The 24302-nt window shown below is 35.9% G+C and overlaps 1 protein-coding gene across 1 annotated transcript; it reads right to left on the bottom strand.

Annotated features, from left to right (window-relative positions):
- Window positions 1–874: 874 nt before the first annotated feature.
- On the bottom strand, window positions 875–24195 carry LOC125277433 (centromere-associated protein E-like). Its single transcript, XM_048205836.1, has 14 exons — window positions 23548–24195; window positions 23149–23258; window positions 22678–22737; window positions 21741–22475; window positions 18530–18571; window positions 17764–18423; window positions 13798–15028; window positions 12455–12459; window positions 11207–11239; window positions 8448–8492; window positions 7895–7930; window positions 6890–6931; window positions 4625–5311; window positions 875–3692 (listed from the first exon to the last, which is right to left on the bottom strand). The coding sequence occupies exons 2-14, from the start codon at window positions 23156–23158 to the stop codon at window positions 1750–1752; spliced, it is 5529 nt and encodes a 1842-aa protein (XP_048061793.1). The 5' UTR covers window positions 23159–23258; window positions 23548–24195; the 3' UTR covers window positions 875–1749.
- Between the last annotated feature and the right edge of the window lie 107 nt (window positions 24196–24302).

Genomic DNA, 24302 nt, shown 5'->3' with positions numbered 1-24302 from the left:
CACGTTTGATTCATATCATATATGTATGTAACTTTAAAGTTAAAGTCAGGTTTTCAGAAAAATGAAAATGTGTTTTGAGAAGGAAGTTAATAACTACAGAGCTACTTAACAATCAGCATATGAAACTCAACAATGGTGACATGCTTCATGCCAGCATACAAAAGTCATCCACGTCTCCCAGCATGCATTGCGGCATGAATAAATTATGTGGCTGAATTATTTTACTATTTATGTTTGAATGTTTTTTGATTGTCAGCATTGTTGAGGTTTGAATGATGAATGTTGATGTCTAAGTGAGTCTCAATTTTTACACAAGGTATAGCAGGTTTTAAAGATGTCAAAGAGATTTCTTCAGTGTTATGTCATATATATAATAAAAGATGAATTTATTATTTTTTATTAATGCATCTCATGTTGAGCTGCACTTCTGTCAATTTCTTTCTTTATCAATGCAGAAAACACCTGCTGAATGAGAAATAAACGAATTGTTATGTACTTGGTAAGAAGAAAAGAGGCGTTTGAAAAGAAAGAAATCTTTAATTAACAAAATGAAGTAGCATAACAGTACAGTTCATGCAGCACTGAGTGGAATGGTTATAACTCTCTTGCTTCTTTCTTCTCAACTTACACATAGCACAAACTACTACCACCATCTACTGGCCAATATGCACAAAAGAACACAACATTAACAAAAGTCAAGGGTCAAGAGCCCAACTAAAACAAAATACTGATCACCATGATGGTGACTTAAAAAACTTCTAAATCTCTGTTAATTCTCAAAAAGGCCTCTAGATGTCTGACAGAAATAAAGTCAATGTGGTTAGTAATAGTGAAGCTGGTAATGCTGTTTGTGGAGTTGTTTAATCAGATCTTCAGAGATTTAATGTCTTTTATCTTCAGTTCATCTAAGGCTGTGGCTGAAGAAAGTTGTAGTTTGTGTTCTTATTTCTCTTTCTTTCAGTGCTTGAAAGAAAGAAAGTGTTCTTATTTTCTGGTGTAGAGCAATTTATTTTATACAGTTCTTGTATGCTTATTTCTTTCTTTCCCTTGTACTGATTTGATTTTACTGTAAATTGTGCAAATATAACTGCATTCTGTTCTGTTCCAGACATTAAGCCAGAGGGAAGTCCACTATAAATAATAATAATAATTATTATTTATTTTATTATATTTTACTTTTCACTTAGGTTATTTGGTAATTGTGCGTTTAGTCAGTGGCATCTTTTATTTTGTTTATCCTTGCCAAATCCTAAACAGACTGTTTCTAATTTGAGTGGTGTAACAAGTGAAAATAATGACAAGGAAATGGTAAAAACGGTTACAGGCTTCTTTCTTATTGTAATAGACTCCTCACTGGCCTGCAGCTCATTCAGAACAGCAGAAAATATGAACATATCACACCAGTCCTCAGGTCCTTGCACTGGCTTCCAGTTGCATATATAATTGATTTTACGGTACTGTTACTTGTTTATAAATCATTCAATGGCCTAGGACCTTAATACAGTACATTGCAGATAGGGTATAAACCGAAACCTTTATTTTTTTTGTTCTTCCTTGGACTGAATGCTTCTAATTTGAGTGGTGTGATGGGTGAAAATAAAATCAAGGAAATGGCAAAGAAATGTTACAGGCTTTTTTCTTTATTGTTCCTCCCTGAACTTAGACCAGGTTTGTAACACTACTGACCTCTAAAAATTGTAGGTAACTATAATAATAAAAAAGAATCATTAATATCGTTTTGCAGAAATATCACAAAATGACACATTTGCCTGATTTATTTTTCAGTTTTTCAACTTCTTGTAGTAGTTCTTTTATTTCTTCTCCTTTCTGAACCTGCAGATCTTGATATTGTTTTTCCATTAGTTCATGTTGTCTCTTACGTTCATCCAGCATCTGTTGAAGCTCCTGAATGTGTTGCTCTTTTTTCTCTCTGAAATCATTAAATTCTTCTGCTTGTTTTCTGGCTTCATCTTCATGTTTCTTCTTCATGAGTTTTATCTTCCCTTCATGTTTCGGTTTCATTACTCTCTCTTTCTCTTCTTGTTCTTTTCTCTTCTTATCCTCTTCTTCTCTTTTCTTCATCTCTTCTTGTTCTCGTTTTAGATCTTCAATCATTCTCACCGATCTCTTTCTCTCTTCTTCTCGTCTCTCCTCATCATCTCGTTTTCTTCTCTCCCACTCCTCTTTTCTCTCTTGTTCCAGTTGTTCATAATATCTTTCCATTTCAGTTTTCTTTTCTTCATATTCTCTCTCTTTTTCTTCTCTTTCTCTTCTCTGTTTCTGTCTCTCCTCCTCTATCTTCTGTCTTTTTTCTTCTCTCTCTTTTTCAAATCTCTTTTTCATTTTCTCCAGTTCTTCTTGTTTTTCTCTCAGTTGTTTCTCGTGTTTCTCTTTTCTCTTTCTTTCTTCTTCCTCTCGATCTCTCATCTGTTGTTTCTTTTCATCCTCCCATTCTCTCTGCTGTCGTTTAATTTCCTCTTGAATCTCTTTTTTGTCATTTTCAGCATCTTTTATTTTTCTTTCCCATCTTCGTCTTTCTCTCTCGTCTTGTTTGATCCTCTTTCTTTCCTCTGCATCTCTCTTTTTTATGTCTTTTTCCTGTTTTTTCTGTAATTCTGCAATAATACGCTCTTGTTTATTTTTCATCTTTTCTTGATCTTGTCTGTATTTCTCTTCTCTCTTTCTATCTTCTTCTTCTTTTTCTTTTTGTTGTTTTTCATACTGTGATCTCTGATTTTCAATCTCTCTCTTCATTTCTTCTATTTTTTGATGATATTCAGCTCTTTGCTGTTTTTCCTCTTCTGATTGTTTCTGGGTTTCAATCTCTCGAATCTTCTGTTCTGTTTTCTCTTTTTCTTCAAACTCTTTTCTGAGTTTTTCCTCTTTTTCTCTCAGTTGATTCAGCATTTTCTTTCTCTCCTCCTCTGCTCTTTGTTTCTCTTCCTCGAGTGTCTTCATCATGTCTTTCATTTCTCTCTCATATTTGGCTTGTAATTCTTCTTTCTGAGTCTGAATCTCTCTCTCTTTCTCTTTCAGTATTTCATCCATTCTCTTTTTAATGGACATCTCTGCCTCCTCAAACATTCTGTTAGTAAAGTATCGACCCTTATTAGTATTTTTCAGCTCTTCTATCATGTTTAACAGTTGAATCACTTGAGTTTTGTCTTGTTTTTCTCTGTTATTGAAAGCCAGGAATCTGTTTCCACAATCTCTCATCAGTTTCTTCAGGTCTGCATTGTTTCCTCTCTTCACATAATCTTCTATAGACTCATTCCCAAGCTCGTCTCCTCTAGTGAACAGAATGATGCTGAACTGAGCAGCTTTATGTCCAAATATCTCCTTTATCAGATCCAAAGTGTCTGCTTCCACCTGGATGAATCTTCCCACAGTCAACACAATGACAAACACATGAGGTCCAGGTGATGACAGTGAAACACATTTCACTATTTCATCCACCATTTCATCATTTGTCATTGTCGTATCAAAGAGACCTGGAGTATCAACAACAGCTACTAATCGACCATCAACTTCACCAACTCCCTTCTCACAAACAGCCGTCACTGAATCCATGCTTGGTTGACTCACAAACTCATTTCTTCCCAGAATAGTGTTTCCTGTTGCGCTCTTTCCATTTCCTGTTCTTCCGATCAGCACAATCCTCAAAAACTTCAGATAATCTGAACATTCAGCACCTGAAATAATGTATGTATGTATTAATAACATTCAGGTCTATTTTTGGTGTTGTTTATTCCATATTTCATTCCATATTTCATCAATTCATAACTATTTCTGAACCACCTGCTTAACCAACACAAAATAGGTGTCATTTTAAAGTTAGAAACTTGGCATTAGAGTGAATATAGGGAATATGATCAACTTAAAAAGTGCTTTTAAATTTGCTAAAATATTTGAAGTGCACTGCTTTTGTAGCGTGAAAAAATGACTGCTTTGCTTGAAATGTGATCTGTGAAAACATAAATAACTGATAGTCTTTTGATGTGTAGATCTTGAGAAAATCCTCATGGAGAGACAAGACTTGCTTTTTGGCTAAAGCTAAAGGACTTCTGTGATCCAATCGCAATCACGACACAGTGTTTTTCAATGTTATTTGAAAGGCCAAACAATGGAAACTGGATCTCGAGTATGGTACGCAGGGGTGATGTGTCTAGACTAGTCGGACTCTGTTTAACTCGGATTGATTTGATCGGCCTGATTGATAGGTCTCAATTTACCAAGCATCAAAAAATAGAAGCCACAGCTGAAACAACACTGGAAGATCATCACTCATCAACCAGGATTATTTGTTACTTATTCTTCTAATTATAAATATGTTTATGCTTTATTGTGACATTTATGCAAGTAGTTCAGTAAATTGCTCAGATCACTTTGAGAGGTTTTGTTTTTTAGTTTTTGGGCTTTTGATAAAAAGGTCACAATGGTTCCAAATGCCAAACTTTTGATTGCTTTGGGATATTAACACAGAATGTGGTTCAGATGCAGCTGACTTGATTGTGAACAAGCCCAAAGCACACAACATGATTGCTGGAATATTGTAAAGGAAAAGACTGTACATTCTTTTAAATATGCATAAGCAAATATTAAAACAAACAAAAACTGCACTAACCTTCTAAATGAATGTTCTGCTTTAACTCTTTGATTTCATCCTCCATTCTCTTCAGTTCTTCTTTATATTTCTCCTCTGTTTCACGTCTGACTCTGTTCTCTTGAGCTTTCACATACATCTGAAGTGAATATGGTTCAGTCTTCATGTTCTCTATATATTCCAGCAGTTCTGGAATCTGTTTTGAGTTTTCAGGCTCCTTTAACCCCATCACTCTGAACTGCCCTCCACAGAGACTGATTAACCTCTGAGATTCTGGGCTGGATTGGACAAACTCAGTCACTGCTCTGTCAACAGTGATCTCTGTTGTAAAAAGCACTATGAAATGTTCTCTGGAGTAAAATATATTCTGGATGTTCTCCATTTCTGCTTTGTCTTTATCCATCAGAGACCCAGCAGGAACAATGATGATGAAAACATGAACTCCAGGATGACAGAGAGACACACAGCAGAGAGTCTGACGCATCACTTCCTCCTCTGAGAGCTGGCTGAGAGCTGGAAGCTCCACCAGACTGATCAGACGTCCATCTATCATCCCCTCTCTCTTCACACACTCTCCACTGTTCACTCTCTGATGTGAAGGATTTATCGGTTTCCCTCGTAATAGTTTTGACACAGAGATTGTAAGTGATCCATCACTTCCACACAGCACCAGGTTCAGCTTTTGTTTTCCAGAGACATTCAGTGACACTGAAAAACATATTAAGAAACTCAAGCTTTGTTACTCTACACCAGGGTCAGAAATTAATTGGGGCTTGGGGCACACATGCCACCTATTTATAAAAATTCAAGTTAAAGGGGCAAAAATTGCCCCTGCGCAATTGGAACTGGTTAAGTGAAATGTGAAAATGAATGAAAAATGTCAACTGTGGCATTACATTTAGATCTGCTCAAGTTTCATCAATTTCTTTTAATGGCTTTCTGCAGCATTGAGACTTGCAACAAATCAAAAACAATTCTGTTGAGCTTTTGATTGCAGTGGCCAATCAGAGGTGTTTAAATTAGTCACCACTGAAAATGCCAATCAAGTCAATCAAGAGAAATAAACAATAATGATTTTTTTTCCATATTATTGAAGACCCTGCACTTATTTAAACAAAAAAACAGACTGTTCACCCTTGTATCACTCTGATTGTGTCTGCACGGTCTAGACAGGCAGCATTTCTCTTAGTGAGCGACACTTGTAACAGAGAAAAAACACTAATTCCCAAAATACTATTCTGTCACAGAATGTAGTTTTAAGTGTTTTACTGTCAAGAATGTAGCTGTTTAAATGTTCAGAATTCAGAGTTGTGAGGTCTGGGTGGTCAGCAGGTGCTTGGCTGAGAATTAGTACCAACACTAAAACCTATTCAGGCCCAGTGCACGGCCAGTTATGGGTTAGTAATTGGCTGAGACACGGGCCAGCTATGGTCCATGTGTGGCCCTTGTCTTTAATCCAGATATGGGCCACTCCAGGGTCGTCATTCTTTGCAACATTACATTTGAGTATTGTATCTTTGGATAGTTTATTACATCTTTGGATACTGCATTGTGTTGTTTTAAACCAAAACATTGGAATGTAATTGTAACAATGTAACTGTAAAAAAAACAAAACAATTTTTTTTTAAATATAGCTAACTACTTTTTCAGAAGGGTAGCTTGACAGTTGTTTAACTGCTTTATTTTATGAGTAGCTTGTAGCTTGTCAAACTACAGTTTCAGAGTAGCTTCCCCAACACTGGTGATACACAAAAAAACCCACTAGGGCTACATGATATTGGGGGAAAAAATTGACATTGCAATATTTATACTGCGATATACATTGTGATACGAAAACAATTTCACAAGATGATTTGAATAGCTCTAAAGAATTAATCATTCTAGGATGATTTTGTAGTGTATAGTGCATCTGCATAGAAACTAATAAACAAATTACAGCATAGATAAAAGACAGAATAAAGATACAAATAAAAATGTTTTTCAGGTAAATTAAACTGTATTCAGGTACATAAATTGAATAATTAAATGTAAAATAACACTGTCTTTACTGCATACATTAAATGTAATTATTATAATAAAATAATTAATACAATTTATCTTTGTGACTGCATCCCTAATATTAACTGGGAAAAGAGTTGGCTTGTGATTCATATGTAATTGAATTAATTCATAATTTGATTTCATATTAAATTATTATATATACTAGCAGAGTAGTGTAAAAACATCACCAAGATACTGTATAAAAACAATTATATTACATCTGCAAAATTAGTAGAATTAACTTACAATTAGGACGTTCAACACTTGTACTTCGCTGTCGCTGTCTCTCTGGAAAAAAAAAAAAAATGCTTGTATCAAATGTCCTAATTAACATTTTAGGATTTTGTATGATATAGTGCATCTGCATAGAACATAATAAACAAATTTCAAGCATAGATAAAATGGAACGACGATACAAATAAACTAAGCAGCGCTCTATGATTTTCAGGTAAATCTAACTGTATTCAGGTACATAAATTGAATAATTAAATTTTAAATAACACTGTCTTTACTGTACATGTTAAATCTAATTATTATAATAAAATAATTAATACAATTTATCATTGTTAAAGCTGCAAAAGTGATTTTCTCTTTTGTTGTTTGATTAACATTGGTGACACAAACAGCTGCTGGTATATTAGGCTGCTGTCACTTTAAGATGAATGCGCGGATTCAGTATAATGATACGCATCCTTTTTCTTAATTTTTTACAAAACACAACCGACTGCATTTATGAGAATATTCACCAAGATGGGCATTTTAACTTAACTTAGTGTGCACGTGTCAGTTCAAGCTCAAAACAAAGAGAAAGGAACTGAATTCGGTGTTCACATGCTGTCTGCGTGGCTCTGTTGCGCGTACAGAAAACAGTGCGCAAACTACAGTCTTCTTGTACTTGTTGTTTAAACCAACAGGATTTAAAAACATGTGCAACTGATAAACTTTCAGTTTATAATGGTTAAACTTTGCAATTAATCCGCAAATCACATGCATTCCAAACCAGGAGGCAGCTGGCCCGTACGGATCACGGATCAACTATGATCACTATACTTTACTTTGCTCATCCTGCAATCTGACTATCACGGATACACACCGCGATATTGATGCTAAAATGATATATCATGCTGCCCTAGAAACCTCTGCTCTTCCATGAGCACCACCTACTGCCAGAGAGTGAATTTGCATTTTCATTCAGTCCGTCTGCTGTTTTTGTTTTGTACAGGTAGAAAAAAAAATGTAGAATTAACTTACTGTTAGGACGTTCATCACTTGTACTTCGCTGTCTCTCTGGGGGAAATAAATGCTCATTGCATCAAATGTCCCAGTTAACATCAATATGATCATGACTGGTTGGATTTAATATAATGAGAGATTACTTTTCTTTTTATCATCAAACAACACTTCTTTATTGTTGGGTTGTGTTATTTTCCAGAAGAAATACAGGAAACTCCTTCAAAACAATAAAACCTAAAGGAGTCTAAATTTTCCAGAACAGCTCACTGCAACTCTTTGTTCCCTTTTCTCTCCAACTCTCCCTTTTTAGTCGGGCACCGTACTCCTCACCCTAACTAAAGAGGACACCTCCCCCCAACAGCAGGTAAATAAACAGTAAACACATTTATAATGGACAGCAAACAGCATCAGTGCCACAATATGTTATAACATATTCAATTAGCTGATAAACAGATAAAATTGTTGTAAATAAGTTAACTCAATTGTAACGCTGTACTATAATTCCTTATAATTCTTGAAAACCTCACCTACAATTTCAAATTCATGATTATTTTCATAATTTGACACTTACGTAACTCTCTTCCTCTCCTTTCTGCATTCTGCTGAATGATCGAGTCTAGACAAAACCAAACACAACATAAAATAAACATACAAAATACCGAACACACAGCATGAGGTGACAAATCTTCTCTAAATTTTGTTACATTACAAGCACTTTGAGAAAATGCAGCAAGATATTTAGGATACATTCAAGGCCCATGCATTTTTTATTTCCTGATACATTTTGTTGCGATAAAGTTTAAACATATACTGGGCAAAAGTCTTAGGCACATTAGTATTTTCACACAAAAAAATATTTTAAGCCAGTTATTTATATCTTTTGCTGCAGTGTGTCAGTAAGAATCATGAGTTTACATGTCCAAACATTCATTTTGCCACTCATTTCTGTATGCACAAGGAATCTGACAGCAGCCAGTATGATCACATTATCATCAAGTCTCTCTGTGATTACATAAAGAAACAGAAAAAACGGAGACAGACTAAATCCAGAAGAACTGAGGCAATATGGCAAGCCGTTTTGACTTTTATTCATTCACAGGATATGAATTCTCAATATCAACAATTCAACTCTTGATGTCAGGAATTACATTTCCACTAGTAACAATGTTAATTCTTGGTATCAACAATTTAATTCTTGATATCTGTAATTGTATTTTCACTAGTGAAATGTCACCATAGGCTGACATTCAAATTCATTTATTGATATCAAGAATTCATTTCTTACTAGTTGAAATTCCAAATTCACATATCAGAAATACAATTCTTACTAGTAAAAATCATAATTTTTTATATCATTAATTACTTTGTTACTAATGCAAATATCTATTCTTGATATCAACAATTGAATTGCTACTAGTAACAATGTTCATTTTTGATATCAATAATTTGATTGTCACTAGTGACAGTGTTAGTTTCTGATATCATGAATGTGATTGTTACTAGTAAGAAAGCCATTTTACATATCTGAAATTATATTGATATCAGAAATACATTTTCAGATATCAAAAATGAACATTTTTACTAGTAGCAATTCAATTGTTGATATCAAGAACTGACATTTCAACTAGTGCCAAATTAACTCTTGATATCAAAAATTCACATTTTTACTAGTAACAATGTCATTATTGATATCAAAAATTATTATTTTTACTAGTAATAATTATATTTATGATATGTGAAATTGTAATTACTGTATCAAGAATTGAATTGTTGATATCAATAATTCATATCCTGAGAATGAAGTCAAAACGGCTTGCCATGGTGGCAACACAAGACATCTGAAGAAACCGACCTGCAAAGCTACAATATTGTGAAAAGTTTTAGGCACTTGTGTAAAAGTATTGTAAAGTGAGGATGATTTCAAAAATAATATCATAAATAGATTTTATTTATAAATTAACTTCTATTAACTAAATAAAATGAATATTTGGTGTGACCACCCAATGCGTTTAAAACAGCTTTTGTACACTTGCATGTCATTTTTCAAGTAGATTTGCAGGAAGGTTCCTTCAAGTGTCTACGCTGCCACAGTCTCAGTTTTTTATGTTTCTTCATGTAATCACAGACAAACTCAATGATGGTGAGATCAGATCATACCGTCTGTTGTCAGACTCCTTGTGCATAAAAATATCTCACTGGTTACAATTAATGATAAAAGGAAGGTTTGGTAATGTAAACTGATATTTCCTACTGACACACTACAGTAAAAGATAGAAATAACTTATAACTGGCTTTTTAAAGTGAAAATAGTAATGTGACTAAGACTTTTTGGTAACACTTTACTTGAAGGGGTGTGCATAAGACTGACATGACACCTTCATAATCTTGACATGACACGTGTCATGAATATGAAGGTGGTTTTATGCATGTTTATGACAACTGTCATTAAATGTCATTCGCTCAATTATGTCATTTTTAATGCAAAGATGACATTGTTTGAGATGTCTTTGTTACGACAACTTGACATAAACCAACACATCATAACCTGTCAGTGTCTTTGTCATGACAACTTGACATTAGCAAAACATCATAACCTGTCATAAACATGACATAGCAGATTAATTATCAAACTTAAAAAACTACTTAGCAACTAGTTAAAAGACCCTAAAATAAAGTGTTACCATTATTTTATCTTTTTTTAAGAAATTTGAAATTGTCTATTATCTGACCTTCTGTTGGTGGAAACTTAAAAAAACAAAAAACAAAAACAAAAAAAACATGAAATGAAAAATAGTCATGACGCTGTTATAAAATTATTTGTCAGAGTATTGTCACTTAATGACATTTTAATGACATGTTCAATTTGTACCACTGTACTTGAGCTCAAGATACATATTCATGACACTATTATAATGGCCTCATGACAGCCAATGTCAAAACCAACCACATGACAGTTTAATGTAATGTTAACCCATAAAGCTAAATAATGTCAAGTTGTCATGACAAAGATACTGACAGGTTATGATGTATTGGTTTATGTCAAGTTGTCATAACTCGGACATCTCAAACAATGTCATCTTTGCATTAAAAATGACATAATTGAGCGAATGACATTTAATGACAGTTGTCATATACATTCATAAAACCTCCTTCATATTCATGACATGTGTCATGTCATGATTATGAAGGTGTCATGTCAGTCTTATGCACACCCCTTCAAGTAAAGTGTTACCGACTTTTTCACACTTTGAAAAGCAGCGATTTATTAGACTAGCGAAATAGCAACATTTCGTCTATATATCGGTCTATACATTATAAACTGATTCTTACCCATCCTGGGCGTTATTTCTTCACCACCCACTGCTGGTAGCACAAATCATCTGAACACCATACCTGAAATCGAAAGAAAAAGATTCACAAGATCATTAATATACAGACTAAATAATATGGGACCTAACACTGATCCTTGGGGTACAGCCAATGTATAATGTAAGACTGAACCCCTTTAATTTTTTACACATTGATTTCTATTTGATAAAAAATAAAGGTTATCCATGCTAAAGCTCCAGATGTAAACTGAAACTTAGACAGTTTAGAAAGAAGAACTTTGTGATTAATTTTACACAAATCTAAAAATATAGCACCAATTAATCCTCCTTTGTCAAATCTTTTGGTACACTCTGTGTTTTTTAAGAGCTTTATAAATAAAATTAGATTTGATGACTGTTTTAACCCTAAAAGTATTATTAATCTGTATTTTCATGAGCTGTAATAGGTGCGCTGAATACTGTTACTGGAAAAGCCTGAGCTGCACAAAGTAGACCATGTATGTAACACCACCTAATCTTTTTACATAAAACTGCGCCTTTGTTTTTGTCAGCTTTTGCTGTACACTGTGCATTTGGCTGGACAAAGATGACATTTAATTGTTTTAACATTATTTGAAAGTAAGAAACAACATTTATGATACGATTCATGTCAGAATGTTATGCTGATTTTAAATGTTACTGAAATGTGAGTTTGGCAGTAGATTTTGACATTTGGTATTTCCTGTATTGGGTGTCCCTGAGTGAACTGACTTGCCCTGAAAGGGACTTTGACTTCACTCACAGACTTTGCTTTGCAGAACAAATATGTTAACTGCAGTTTATCATATTTTTTTTTTGGGCAAGCTACTAACAGAAGCCTATTTGGCCAGTATAATTAGTCCAAGAAAAAAATTCTGAAAAAGGAGGGAACACTATATAACCACTAATGAATGTAAACAACTGTACAGCATACACAGATACGGTGACAGGAAATGCTGACTGATTTTTCAACATATTCAAAGACAGTCTGTTGACAGACAAAGACAAACCTATGGTTTTTACAATATTTATCTCCAAGTTTAATTTGTATTGAAAAAGTTTTGCTTTTGAAATGCCCATTCAAACAAGCCCATATAACTAATGAAAAACATTGCCTCAGTATTATAAAACCTCATTATCTAATCAAGTATTAAATTATGATGGATCATGAAAAAACATGCTAGTACATGAATCTGGTAAACACATTTCATGGGTTAAACTTAAATCTTACCTGCACTGTGCGCCATTATATCACCAACACCTTGAATTTCTCAAAACCAAAGGTCAAATTTGATTGACATGCCAATAAAACGTCCATGTGACTCATTTGCATTCCCCTGTAAAGACTTTAGACTCATATCTACATATTTTTCAGTTCACCAAAGAAATGGAAATATATTAGTATACATCAAGTGCAAATACAAATGCAAATGCAAAAAAATAAAAAAATAAAATTAAAATAAGCAAAAGCTTTTTACAAAACCTAATTAGCAATCTGATCTTGTGAAAACAATAGGTAAGATATGGTAAAATGATTTACAATAAAGATGACATTATATTAGATTATTTACTGTGGTAACAAAAAAAGGACAAACCAGTTTGTTGAAAAAAATATATTTATACTACAATTCTGTATAAAATGCTGTAAATCAAATTTATATTTGAATTTGGAATGCATTTCTTTATTGTAAACAGTAAAGCATGGCATTAACTACATTTACATTTATGCTACTTGCAGGTGCGTTTAACCAAAGCAACTTACAATTGACGAGCATAAACGGAGCTGACAATATTCATAGTAGGGCTCGGCAATATGGCCAAAAAAACATTATCACCAAATGTTTCATATCAATTGATACCGACAATTTCACGATAAATGGCAAATCTTTATATCTTTCAAGTTTAAAGATTTTTGCTCCTGAGTGAATGTTCTAGAAACCAGACCATTAATTATGGTTTTAAACAATTCTTTATTGTCGGTACATCACAAACATTTGCCAAACAGGTGAACATTACACAAATCTGAGATAAAACATTCAAAACATTTTTGAATTCTTTACACTTTTTCAGTTTTTTTTCCCCCTTAACAAAATAAAGTTTCTTAATCAAAAAATAAATTTCTTACTTTCTGCATGTTCTAACGGGTGATATTGTTCCAAATCATGAAACACAAAGAAATATAAAGTGATTTATTGCTGTGATACTGAAATGCTTGAAATGCTACTGTGGTTCAAAGCGTTTGAAGTTCTACTGGATTTCTCGAAGTCTTCTTTAAGACAATTGCTGAACTCAAAGAGTTGTGATCCATGCACAAGTACATTTGAAAGAAAAAAGTGAGTAATCCACAATCCAAATGGCAGTGTCCAAAATCCAATAACATGCATTAAAACCAAAGAGAGAAACCAAGCAAGCAAACACAGTTAATACTGTACAGTATGTGAGATGAAGTGAAGTTACACAAATATCACTCAAATCCATCAATACAAACAGATTGGTTTTGGGAAATTAAGCATTATGTGCACAGATATTTTAGTATGTGCTCAAGATGATTTCTCCAAATTTATCTGAACTCACCCTTCAGATTCAATTTGAGATTGACGTTTAGAACGTAAGCTGATAATCCAGCACACAATGTCTTCATAAGAACCAACAACACTTCCAGCCGCCGCTCCTAGAAAACTTCCATACCGACTCCAGTCACGAGCTCGTTTTGCATTACATGGTAGATTTTCTTCAGCTTCTTTTAAAGCATTAGCTACTTCTCTCTCAAGTTTTACAAGATATTCATGCTCTGCTTGTTCTCTAGTTTCACGTTGAATTTTCTCCTTGAGTTTTTGTTTTTCTTTCTCATGTTTTTCTTCCAGGTATTTTATGAAGTTCTCTTGCTGTTCTCCTAAAGCCTTTTCTTTTCTTTTATTCTCCTCTTCAAACAGTTTCTGCTGCTCCTCTAGTTTTCTCTGCAGCTCTTTTTGTAGGTTTTCATCCTTTTCTTTCTTGATCTCCTCTTCTTTCTTTTTGAATTCCACTTCACTTTTTCTCAGTTCATTCTGCATCTCTTGTCTTTCTATCTCATTTTCTTTCTTCATTTGTTCTATTTCAGCTTCATATTTGGTTTTCAGCTGCTCTTCTTTTCTCATGTTATCTTCTTCTTTCTCTTTCATGATTCTCTCTTGTTGTTCTTTGATGTTTTTCTCCACCTGCTGGAACATCCCATTGGTATAGAAACTCCCTCCATTTGCTTTCACCATACAGTCAATCTTATCCAGCAGCTCAGAAACCTGTTTTCGATCTTTAGTCTCCATGTTGTTGAACATATGGTATCTCTTTCCACACTGCTGGACAATGTTCTTTAAACTATCATCATCTTCAATAAAATTTTCAACACTTGCTCCTCTAAGTTCATCTGCTCTAGTGAAAAGCACCATGGTGTACATTCTGGATTTGTCTCCAAAAGTCTCCTGGATCATCTTCACGGCATCTTTCTCCTCTTGAGTGAATCGTCCCAGTTGAATCACCAGCAGAAACACATGTGGACCAGGTGCCGCCATTGAGACACACTTCACAATCTCCTTCCTGGTCTCAACATTATCAACTCCAGTATCAAACAGTCCTGGAGTGTCGATCACAGTGATCCATCTTTTGTTGAATTCAGATATTTCTTTCTGACACTCTCGGGTCACTGAGCGTGAAGTCAGTTTTGATTTAAAAGCTGTCTTTCTCAGTATGGTGTTTCCTGTTGCACTCTTCCCAACACCCGTCTTTCCCAGCAAAACAATCCTCACACTAACATCAATGTGTGTTAAACCTGCAAACAGCAAGAGAAGAACAGTTATTACAGTGAAACACACAAAACAACGGAAGCAAACACGCCATAGTTTCTACAACACTTTGAGCTCGACATCACCAGTTCTGTGTATGTTGCACTGTGTGTGTAATGCAAGTCATGCACTATGGTAAAAGTGTGAGGTCATTAGAAAATAAAGGCAAGGGACAACACAAAAAGTAAGTCCTTTTTAGTTGATAATCTGTCCCTGTAACCATAACGTTTTACAGCAACACAAATTTTATGTATAGTTTTTGTTTTGTTTTTCAAAAAAAAAAAAAAAAAAAAAAAAAAAAAAAAAATCCAGTGAGACGTACATTGAAAACACAGCAGATGATTTACACAATACTGTTTTAGTGTCAAAACACTAATCTAAAATTGCAATGTTATGGTGCATTCAAGTCATGTTGGAAAGAGTTGAATGCACATTTACATCACCACAAAGTCGTAATTGCAAGTGGGAAATTCTGAACTTTCTTTAATCCACAAACTTATGGCACTTCAGCCTGCCAAAACGGGCGGGGTTACCCATCTATATAAGTGGGATGAGAATGTCATTTTCTCAGAATCTTTCTCCTTCAGCACAAGATGTAGCAGCGAATTAGATGCTAAAGCCCCTTGCTACCTGGGCTCAGGCTTGGGAAGCCATCCCCGGTGTTTTAAGCTGAGTTGTGAACACAATCAAACAAGGTTACGCACTTAAATTCGCCCGCAGAATTCCTACTTCAAAGGCATGGTCCAGACTTTGGTATGGGGCAATGATGCCCAGGTCCTCCGGTCTAAAGTAGAGAGCTTACTGGCAAAGGGGGCCCTAGAAACAGTCTTGCCAGTTCACAACGAGTCAGGCTTTTACAGCTGCTACTTCCTCGTTCCAAAAAAGGATGGTGGCTTCAGGCCCATTCTTGATCAGAGACATCTGAATCGTGCCTTGATGAAGCGGCCATTCAAGATGTTAACATTGAAACAAATCCTCTCACAGGTTTGTCCAGGGGATTGGTTTTTGTAGATGAATCTGAAAGACAGTTACTTTCATATCCAGATAGCCCCTCATCACAGACCATTCTTGAGATTTGTGTTTGAAGGGTTGGTAAACAGTCCATCCATTCGGACTGTCCCTGGTGCCACACAAGTTTGTGTGGATGCAGCTCTCTCCCCTCGGAGACAAATTCGAGTGCACATCCTGAATTACCTCGATGACTGGCTAATTTTGGTCAGAGCATGAGTTGATTGTTCACCGGTACGTTTCCAGGAGAGTGGAGACTCTATACCCAGGAGATTTGGAGAGAGCAGAGGTTGACCTCTTCACCTCAGAAGATAACTCTCACTGCCCAATATTTTTCTCAAAGGACAGTCTCAAAGGCACTAACTCACGAGTGGCGCAGCTGGCGCAGTATGCCTTTCCCCCAATCTCTCTGCTCCTTCACGTCATCAGACAAGTCAGGGAAGACAGATGCTCAGTTCTTATGGTGGCTCCCCCAGTCGTGGTTTCCCGAGATGATACAGCTGCCGACAGCAGCCCCCTAGCTGATTCTTCTGCGGAAGGAACTCCTTTTCCAGGCAAAGGAAATCATTAGGCACCCTCAACCTGAATTGTGGAGCCTTAACATATGGCCCCTCAATGGGAGCCTGAGTGCCTTCCCGCAAGGGTAACACTATCTCAGAGGCTAGAGCCCTGTCTACTAGACGTCTCTATGCCTTTAAGTGGTCTGTCTTCTCTGACTCGTGGGCAGTCCGGAATGAAGACCCATCGTCTTGTGACATTTCACTAATTTTATCCTTCCTGCAAGAGCTGCTAGATAAGGGGCGGACCCCTTCCTCGCTCAAAGTCTAATTGGTGGCCACCGCAGCGAATCACGCTCTCGTGGCTGGCCAGTGAGTTGGAAGGAAAGACTACCGTACTGCACTTGAGTCGGCGCTTGTGTTTTCTCATTCAAACGACTGAGAAAATGGCATTCTCAGCCCCACCCATTTCGGCGGTCTGAAGCGCCATAGGTCTGTACAGTTCCTCCAGTCTTGGAGGAAAGGAGTTTCCCCATAGCATCAGATAAAGACTGACTTAATGCTTATCTCAGGGAACTAAGGTTACATTAGTAAAATCACACTAACTGAACATTATTTATTCATAATAAAAAATAAAAAAAATCTTGCTGAAGTTTTTGTAGAAAAGGTACATCAACATTTTGCTTAGATGACTTGAATTCACCTGACATCGTAATTATGACTTTCCAACTCATAAATACAGACTTCTGAGGAGGATTTGAATACATATAGACGTGTTTCACTGTTGGGCCAAAAGCGGGCATGCTAGTGCGTGCCAGTTGCATTTCTACAGTAAATTCTGGCTCTTAAACTGGCCTCGCCTGGACCTTCTTGGGGCCAACGGCTCGGGCTTGAGGGAGTGGTTACTAACGAAGGCGGAGTTTATCTGTGTCAGGAAATGGCAGGTTGAACCACGGATGATTTCATACCTAACCAGCTAACATCAGCATTAAAGACTTTTAAAATCATTTTAGCTCAAAACTCACTTTCAGACAGCAATGAGTGTTTGAAAACAGGCAGGCTTTAGTTAGGTGCTATGGAGCTTCTGGCTCAACGGTGAAAACACAGTATGGTTTTGAGCTCGGTGCTACAGGTCCGAGGCTATAAGCCCAGCTATCAGCCATGTCAGTGGAATAGCGGCTAATGACAAACATCAACACACTTTCATGAACTCATACCTGATTGAGTTACCATTGATTTTCTCAGTTCCTCTATTTCAGCTCTGTGTTTGTTTCTCTCCAGTTCTACTTGATCCTGAAGGTACATGAATGTTGTGTAGGAACTTCCTTTGTTCTCCTGTACCATATTCTCTACATCCTGCAGTAGATCTGGAACCTGTGAGCTGTTCTCCAGAACAAAACAATGACCTCCAAATGTTTGAAGAGACTCTGAAGTATTATGTGGTCTACCTTTACTGCTAATCAGTTTACTAAGCATGCTCTTCTCTTGGATTATAAGGATCATGATGTGTTTGTTGTTTTTTGAGCTGAATATCCTCTGGATCTCCTCCATTTCTGCTTTATCTTCATCAGTCAGTGGAGCATCAGGAATAATGAAGAGGAAAACATGAACTCCAGAATCACAGAGAGACACACAGCGGAGAGTCTGACACATCACTTCCTCCTCTGAGAGATGATTGAGAGCTGGAAGCTTCACCAGACTGATCAGATGTCCATGAAGCTCCACATCTCTCCTCACACACTCTTTCTCTTTCAGGTGTAAAGGGGGAAGAAACTTCTTTTTTCCTCTTATAAGTTTTGATACAGAGGCCTTCAGTCTTCCATCACTTCCACACAACACAACACACAGCTTCTGTTTTCTGCTCACACGTACACCTCCTTAAACAACAACAACAACAAAATAGGTTACTGCAACATTTTCAGATATATATTTTTCAATTATATTACTTTAGTATAAAAAACTTGGCCATATTTATAAACTTACTCTTTGCTTGATAATGCTCTGATCTGGTGTCTGGATTACTAACTGTAAAATAAAATGTGTGAACACATCAATATATGTGTATAACATTTTTCACTGTCTCACTTATGGGGTAACTTAGTTAAACATTTAAAGGATTAGTTCACTTTTAAATAAAATTTTCCTGATAATTTACTCACCCCCATGTCATCCAAGATGTTCATGTCCTTCTTTCTTCAGTCGAAAAGAAATTAAGGTTTTTGATGAAAACATTCCAGGATTTTTCTCCTTATAGTGGACTTCAATGGCCTCCAGACAGTTGAAGGTCAAAATGACAGTTTCAGTGCAGCTTCAAATGGCTTTAAAGGGTCTTATCTAGCGAAATGATCGGTCATTTTCGAAAAAAAATTAAATGAATATGCTTTATATAAACAAATGATCACCTTGCATGTGCTTCCGCTTTCCGCATTCTTCAAAAAGCTTACGCTGCCTGTATGCCCTACGCCTTCCTTATTCTACTTTCGGAAAAAAACGCAAATGGTGCCACGAAGTTGAACAGGGAAGGCATAGGACATACAGCGTAAACTTTCTGAAGAATGCGGAAAGCGGAAGCATGTGCAAGGCGATAATTTGTGTTTATAAAGCATATACAGTTGTATTTTTTTTCAAAAATGGCCAATCGTTTCGCTAGATAAGACCCTTATTCCTTGTTTGGTATCGTTTAAAGGTGCCCTTGAGTGCTTTGAAAAAACATTTTAAATTGTTCCCTGATATCTACATAGAGGGTATGTGGCTTTTTTATGGTCTCAAATTGTCCAGATATGGTTTTACAGCTCCATTTATAACCCCACAAATAGCCCCTAGAATGAAAAGGTCTGTTTTTGCCTTATTTGGAAGGCTCATGAATAGTAATATGGTGCTCCGCTCTGATTGGCTGTTTCACTGTTCGGCTCCTTCCAGTAGCTCACACTGATAGCGAACAAATCTGTACTGTACGGCGTGAACGATGGAGAGTTTTGGTATTCAACCTTATATGTTTGAGCCTGTTTCTGACGAAGATGCAGATGTAGAGGAACAACCAATTTTGTTGCGATTGGCCATGGACGTTTCTGAGTGGTAAGTTAGTCTTTATTTTCAGTATGAACCTGCAAAACGTAACTGTTACGTCAATGGAACTAGCATATAGCGTTAACTTTACACTATAACTCGTAACGTCAGTATATTTGCAACTTTGTTTTTAGCATTGTAAAAAAAATTAATTGTAATAATGTGTCGCTGTATGGTTTTACAATGATAGCTTCTTCACTTTGCAATAACAACTCTAAACAACGAACTGTGTAGCGCAAAAATTTGTTTCTAATATATTGACATTACCGATATGATTTTAAATTTGATTTATTTAGCCAACCAAAGTAAAGCATAGAAGACATTCCAAAAAAGCCGTGTCATGTTTACTACTCAGCTGCTGTAGTGTGTTTACGCTTTAGCTATTAGTAACAAAAACTTACATCGTCTATAAATATCTTTTTCCACAGGTGTACGCATACAAGTCATACAAGTTCTCAAAAATAAAAATATTTGAAAAAAGTGACTAAATGTCTTGTCAAATGACTATCGTTTCAGCTTGAACGGTGTAGAAAGTTAGCTAGAAGGATCGAGTATCTGTAGCTATCTGTAAGCAAATAAACTAACATAGTTAGCTTCGGTGTAATGTGTTGTTGGTTAAATATAGGTCAAATTATAATTATATCCGACAAAAGAGAATTGGCATATGTATCTACGGTTATGTTATAGATTTATATAACAAAGACAGTAATAAATTTTAACCTCACCGTTAATAGTAGTTACGTAAACTTTGCTATTTGTTACTGTACTAGCATCTTGCATTGGATCTAGACAACACTGGGTACATGGTCGTTAATGTTGTTAGCTCACTAAGAAACTTTACATTTAATCAGAAATAGTTTCTACAGCCAAGATGTGGATAAAAGCACTACTTACTGCTTGCGGGAATATAGTTGGAATTGCCCCTTTCTTCAGTGTCAAACCTATGTGTCAAACGCTGAGCAAAGCCTGCTTGATATTGTCCCAGGTTAGAAAAGCTGTCCGCGGTGAAATGGGCAGAGCAAACTAACAACTTTGAGTTAAATTGTTCCGGTATCCGGTTAAAGATAAACATCACCCATGCCTTTTGACAGTTTTTTTCTGGAGGAAGACTATGAAAAGTTTTCACATCCCCTGCACAGCCTGGAACATAACATTTATTTCCATGATCTGCCATTTTCGCTGTTATCCTCGCTTGGCTTGTTTCTTCACTCTGCCTGCAGAACTTCCGATGATTCCGCTGGGCGGTTCCGCCTGGCCTGGATCATGAGCATATGCAAATATTGGGGGCGGAGTCCCCGACTGTTACGTAACAGTCGGCGTTATGTTGAGATTCGCCTGTTCTCCGGATGTATTTTAAACAAATGAGATTTATATAAGAAGGAGGAAACAATGGAGTTTGAAACTCAGTGCATGTCTTTTCCATGTACTGAACTCTTGTTATTTAACTATGCTAAGGAAAATTAAATTTTTGATTCGAGGGCACCTTTAAAGCCCTTTGAAGCTGCAGTGAAACTTAATTTTATTTGACTGAAGAAAGAAAGACATGAACATCTTAGATGACATGGGGGTGAGAAAATTATCAGGAAAATTTTATTTGAAAGTGGACTAATCCTTTAAACTCAAATTTGCTTTGCATATATCTAGTGTATGATATGATACACATTGCAATAAATATATCATGATTCAATACACATTTATGCATTGTTTAACTGCTTTATTTACATGAAATGCTTCTTTATCAATTAAACTGTGATGATCACTTGGTGCTTCTGAAACCACTGGCAAGTTTTGAATATAGCTCTGATCTATCAGGAATAACTAAATCAATCAAATGGCTATATATATATATATATATATATATATATATATATATATATATATATATATATAAAAAAGATTGACGAGTTGGATTTGGCTTGCATCACACTGTAATAAAGTTACTGTAGTCTATTCTTCATCATTCAGATGTCAGGTGTGTAAAGGGGCATAAAACTGTCAATACTACTATCATTATTAAGACAAAAGCACTGTTTTTAGGTACCTACTCAAGTTATACAAGTCCCTAATATTGAATAACCCATTGTTAGAATATAGCTGAATATGTTATTTCAATTGTAGGAATACTTACAATAGGACATTAGTGGTATATTGCGAAGAAAACCTTTTGCTTCCTTTTTCTCTGTATGAGTTTCTTGGTGTTTTCCATCATCATCTGCATCAGAATCTTCCTCTTCCTCCTCTGTTCTGAGAGAAGCAAAAGATCTGTTGGGATCTTCATCCACTGATGATCCTTCTGCATAATCATATAGTTCACAAGTGAGAAATTCTTCACTGTTTTCTCTGAGGATCTTCTCTATTCGTTGCAGTATTTTAGAGCACCATTCCTCTGTTTCATGCTCAAGATGCAGATGTCCTCCTCCACATTCAGTGTTGAACTGTTGAATTAATTCATTAACTTTCACAGGAGCACCTTTAGCGTCATGTGTCTCTTCATCAGTCGTGATCACTATAGTGCGTTTAATCGCCTCTTCACTGAATTCTTTCAGGATAATTTTCACTCTGTATCTGTCTTCTTCAGTGAAGTCATTGTGCTGCAGTACGAGTATGAAGACATGAGGTCCTGGATCAGACAGAGACACACACTCTCTCGCTGTCTGTGTGATGTGACGGAGTGACAGATCTGACTGGAGCAGCTGAGGACTGTTGATGACCATCACATGTCTGTCCTTCAGTGTTCCTCTGACTTTCTCTACAACATCTGGATGAGCTTCACTGTCAAGCACTGATCGTCCCAACAGGACGTTTCCCACTCCACTGTTTTCTGACACACTCTTCCCCAGCAGAACAATCCTCAGATCACTCACTGAAACACACAACACACATGCTTGACCCTAATCCAATATCAGAGTTAATAAACAAAAATGAACACAATCAACCAGTAGAAGCTGTATTTGAGGATGACTTCATCTCTTCTGAAGAGACAAAATGTGTTTCAGTGAGCAATAAAAATGGGAGCAAAACATTTGGTCCCCAGGAAAAAGCAAGAACTGATTATTAAGACTTACACGTAGGAGGTGCGTCTATGCTCTGTGGTCTGTTGTGACCAGGACTGTGTGCACCAATCACTGAAACAAAAGACTTACATTACAATTAACTCTGAAAACATCATTATTAAACTATTCTTACAAGCAGCAATAATGGTCAAAGTTAAAATGTGAAATGCTGTGAATTCAGATTAGAAAAGGCCAGTTTTGAGTTTATGGCATAGGGACAACAAAACAACATGCCTTAAAATTAGAAACGAAAAAAAAAAAAAAGTAATTTTAACTAAGTCAGTTAACTTTTTTGTGATTCTTGACACAAATTTCTCTCGCTGTATGAAACGTTCGACCGAAATAACAAACACATGCCAGCACAACAGTAAACAACTTGTCAGATTAAGCCTTTACTGATTCGTCGTTAATAATAGTTAATTTCGATGGATAAGTGACGAAGCATTAGTACACACATCTGATTTGCTAAAGTCAAACACTCACTGTGTGCCATTATATCAGCAGCTCCGTTAGGATTGTAATGCGAAACTCAACATGACGATGAAACGAGCTCAACTGCTCTATAAAAACTCGCCTGCGCCCTCCTGTGGACACTTTAAAGCACAGGGACAGATTCTGCCGTTCCTTAAGAGCTCAATAACAAATTCGATAAATACATGTAGGCTACATAATACTTTTCGATAAATACTCTTTTCTTTATGCTGTCAGCTGATACAATAAACTGATATAACACACGCATGACATAAACAGTGAAAACAGAAGCTTCAAATAAAGTTTAGATTTTATGACAATTAACTGTGAAGCTCAAAGTGCCAATAAAGTGAAGATTTAAGACACTAAATGACAACCTCAGTTGCTGCAATGCTAAAGTCAAACACTCACTGTGTGCCATTATATCAGCTGCTCCGCTAGGATTGACGAGGACAGCTGCACTATAAAAACTCGCCTGCGCCCTCCTGTGGACACTTTAAAGCATAACAAATTCAATAAACTAGTAAACATTTTATTATTATTATTATTATTATTCACAGATCAAATCTATTTCTTCTGTTCATATTAAATGATGCCCTGTTTTCATCCATCTCATTTTGTGGCTGACACAACAAGCATAAATAATATGACATAAGCAGTGAAAACAGAAGCTTCATTAAGAGGAGCGAATTATGGATATAAAACACCACAACAAAATTATCAAATTTACATCGTTTTGGTTGTCTTGACAGGGGGAATAACCTATAAGGTTTGTTCAGATTTTATGACAATTACCAAGTGCCAATAAAATAAAGATTTAGGACACCAAATTTCTATTTCTTTCTTAATCAAATGACTTTATAAAGGCGAGTGTGTCCTGGAAGAGGTGAATCTTGTCTTGGATATAGCAGTTAATCTAATTAAGATGGTAAAAACTGATCAACTTTAACTGTAGGACATTCTTCCTTCTGAAACACTAAACTAGAGGAATTGAATAATCACTGTTTGCCATCCTGCACAGATCAAGAGTTACATGATTTTTTTTAAACATGCACGCTGCATATTTCAATGAAATTAATATTTTTTCAAAGATTTATCAAGTGTATTTCTTAGTCATGACTGATAATAGAATTGAAGAGGACAATTATTAGAGGAAAACCAAACTG

This window comes from Megalobrama amblycephala, linkage group LG1, assembly GCF_018812025.1.
Source record: "Megalobrama amblycephala isolate DHTTF-2021 linkage group LG1, ASM1881202v1, whole genome shotgun sequence".
NCBI lineage: Eukaryota > Metazoa > Chordata > Actinopteri > Cypriniformes > Xenocyprididae > Megalobrama > Megalobrama amblycephala.
The sequence above is the reverse complement of the archived record's forward strand: the minus strand, read 5'-3'. Positions and strand labels throughout refer to the sequence as shown.

What these genes read in the sequence shown, in the direction of transcription:
- LOC125277433 (XM_048205836.1), bottom strand. An exon ending in AAGGAGAGGAAGAGAGTTAC is followed by an intron (nt 7,931 to 8,447) that starts GTAAGTGTCAAA and finishes TATTTCCCCCAG; the next exon opens with AGAGACAGCGAAGTACAAGT. An exon ending in AAGTGATGAACGTCCTAACA is followed by an intron (nt 6,932 to 7,894) that starts GTAAGTTAATTC and finishes TTTTTTTTCCAG; the next exon opens with AGAGACAGCGACAGCGAAGT.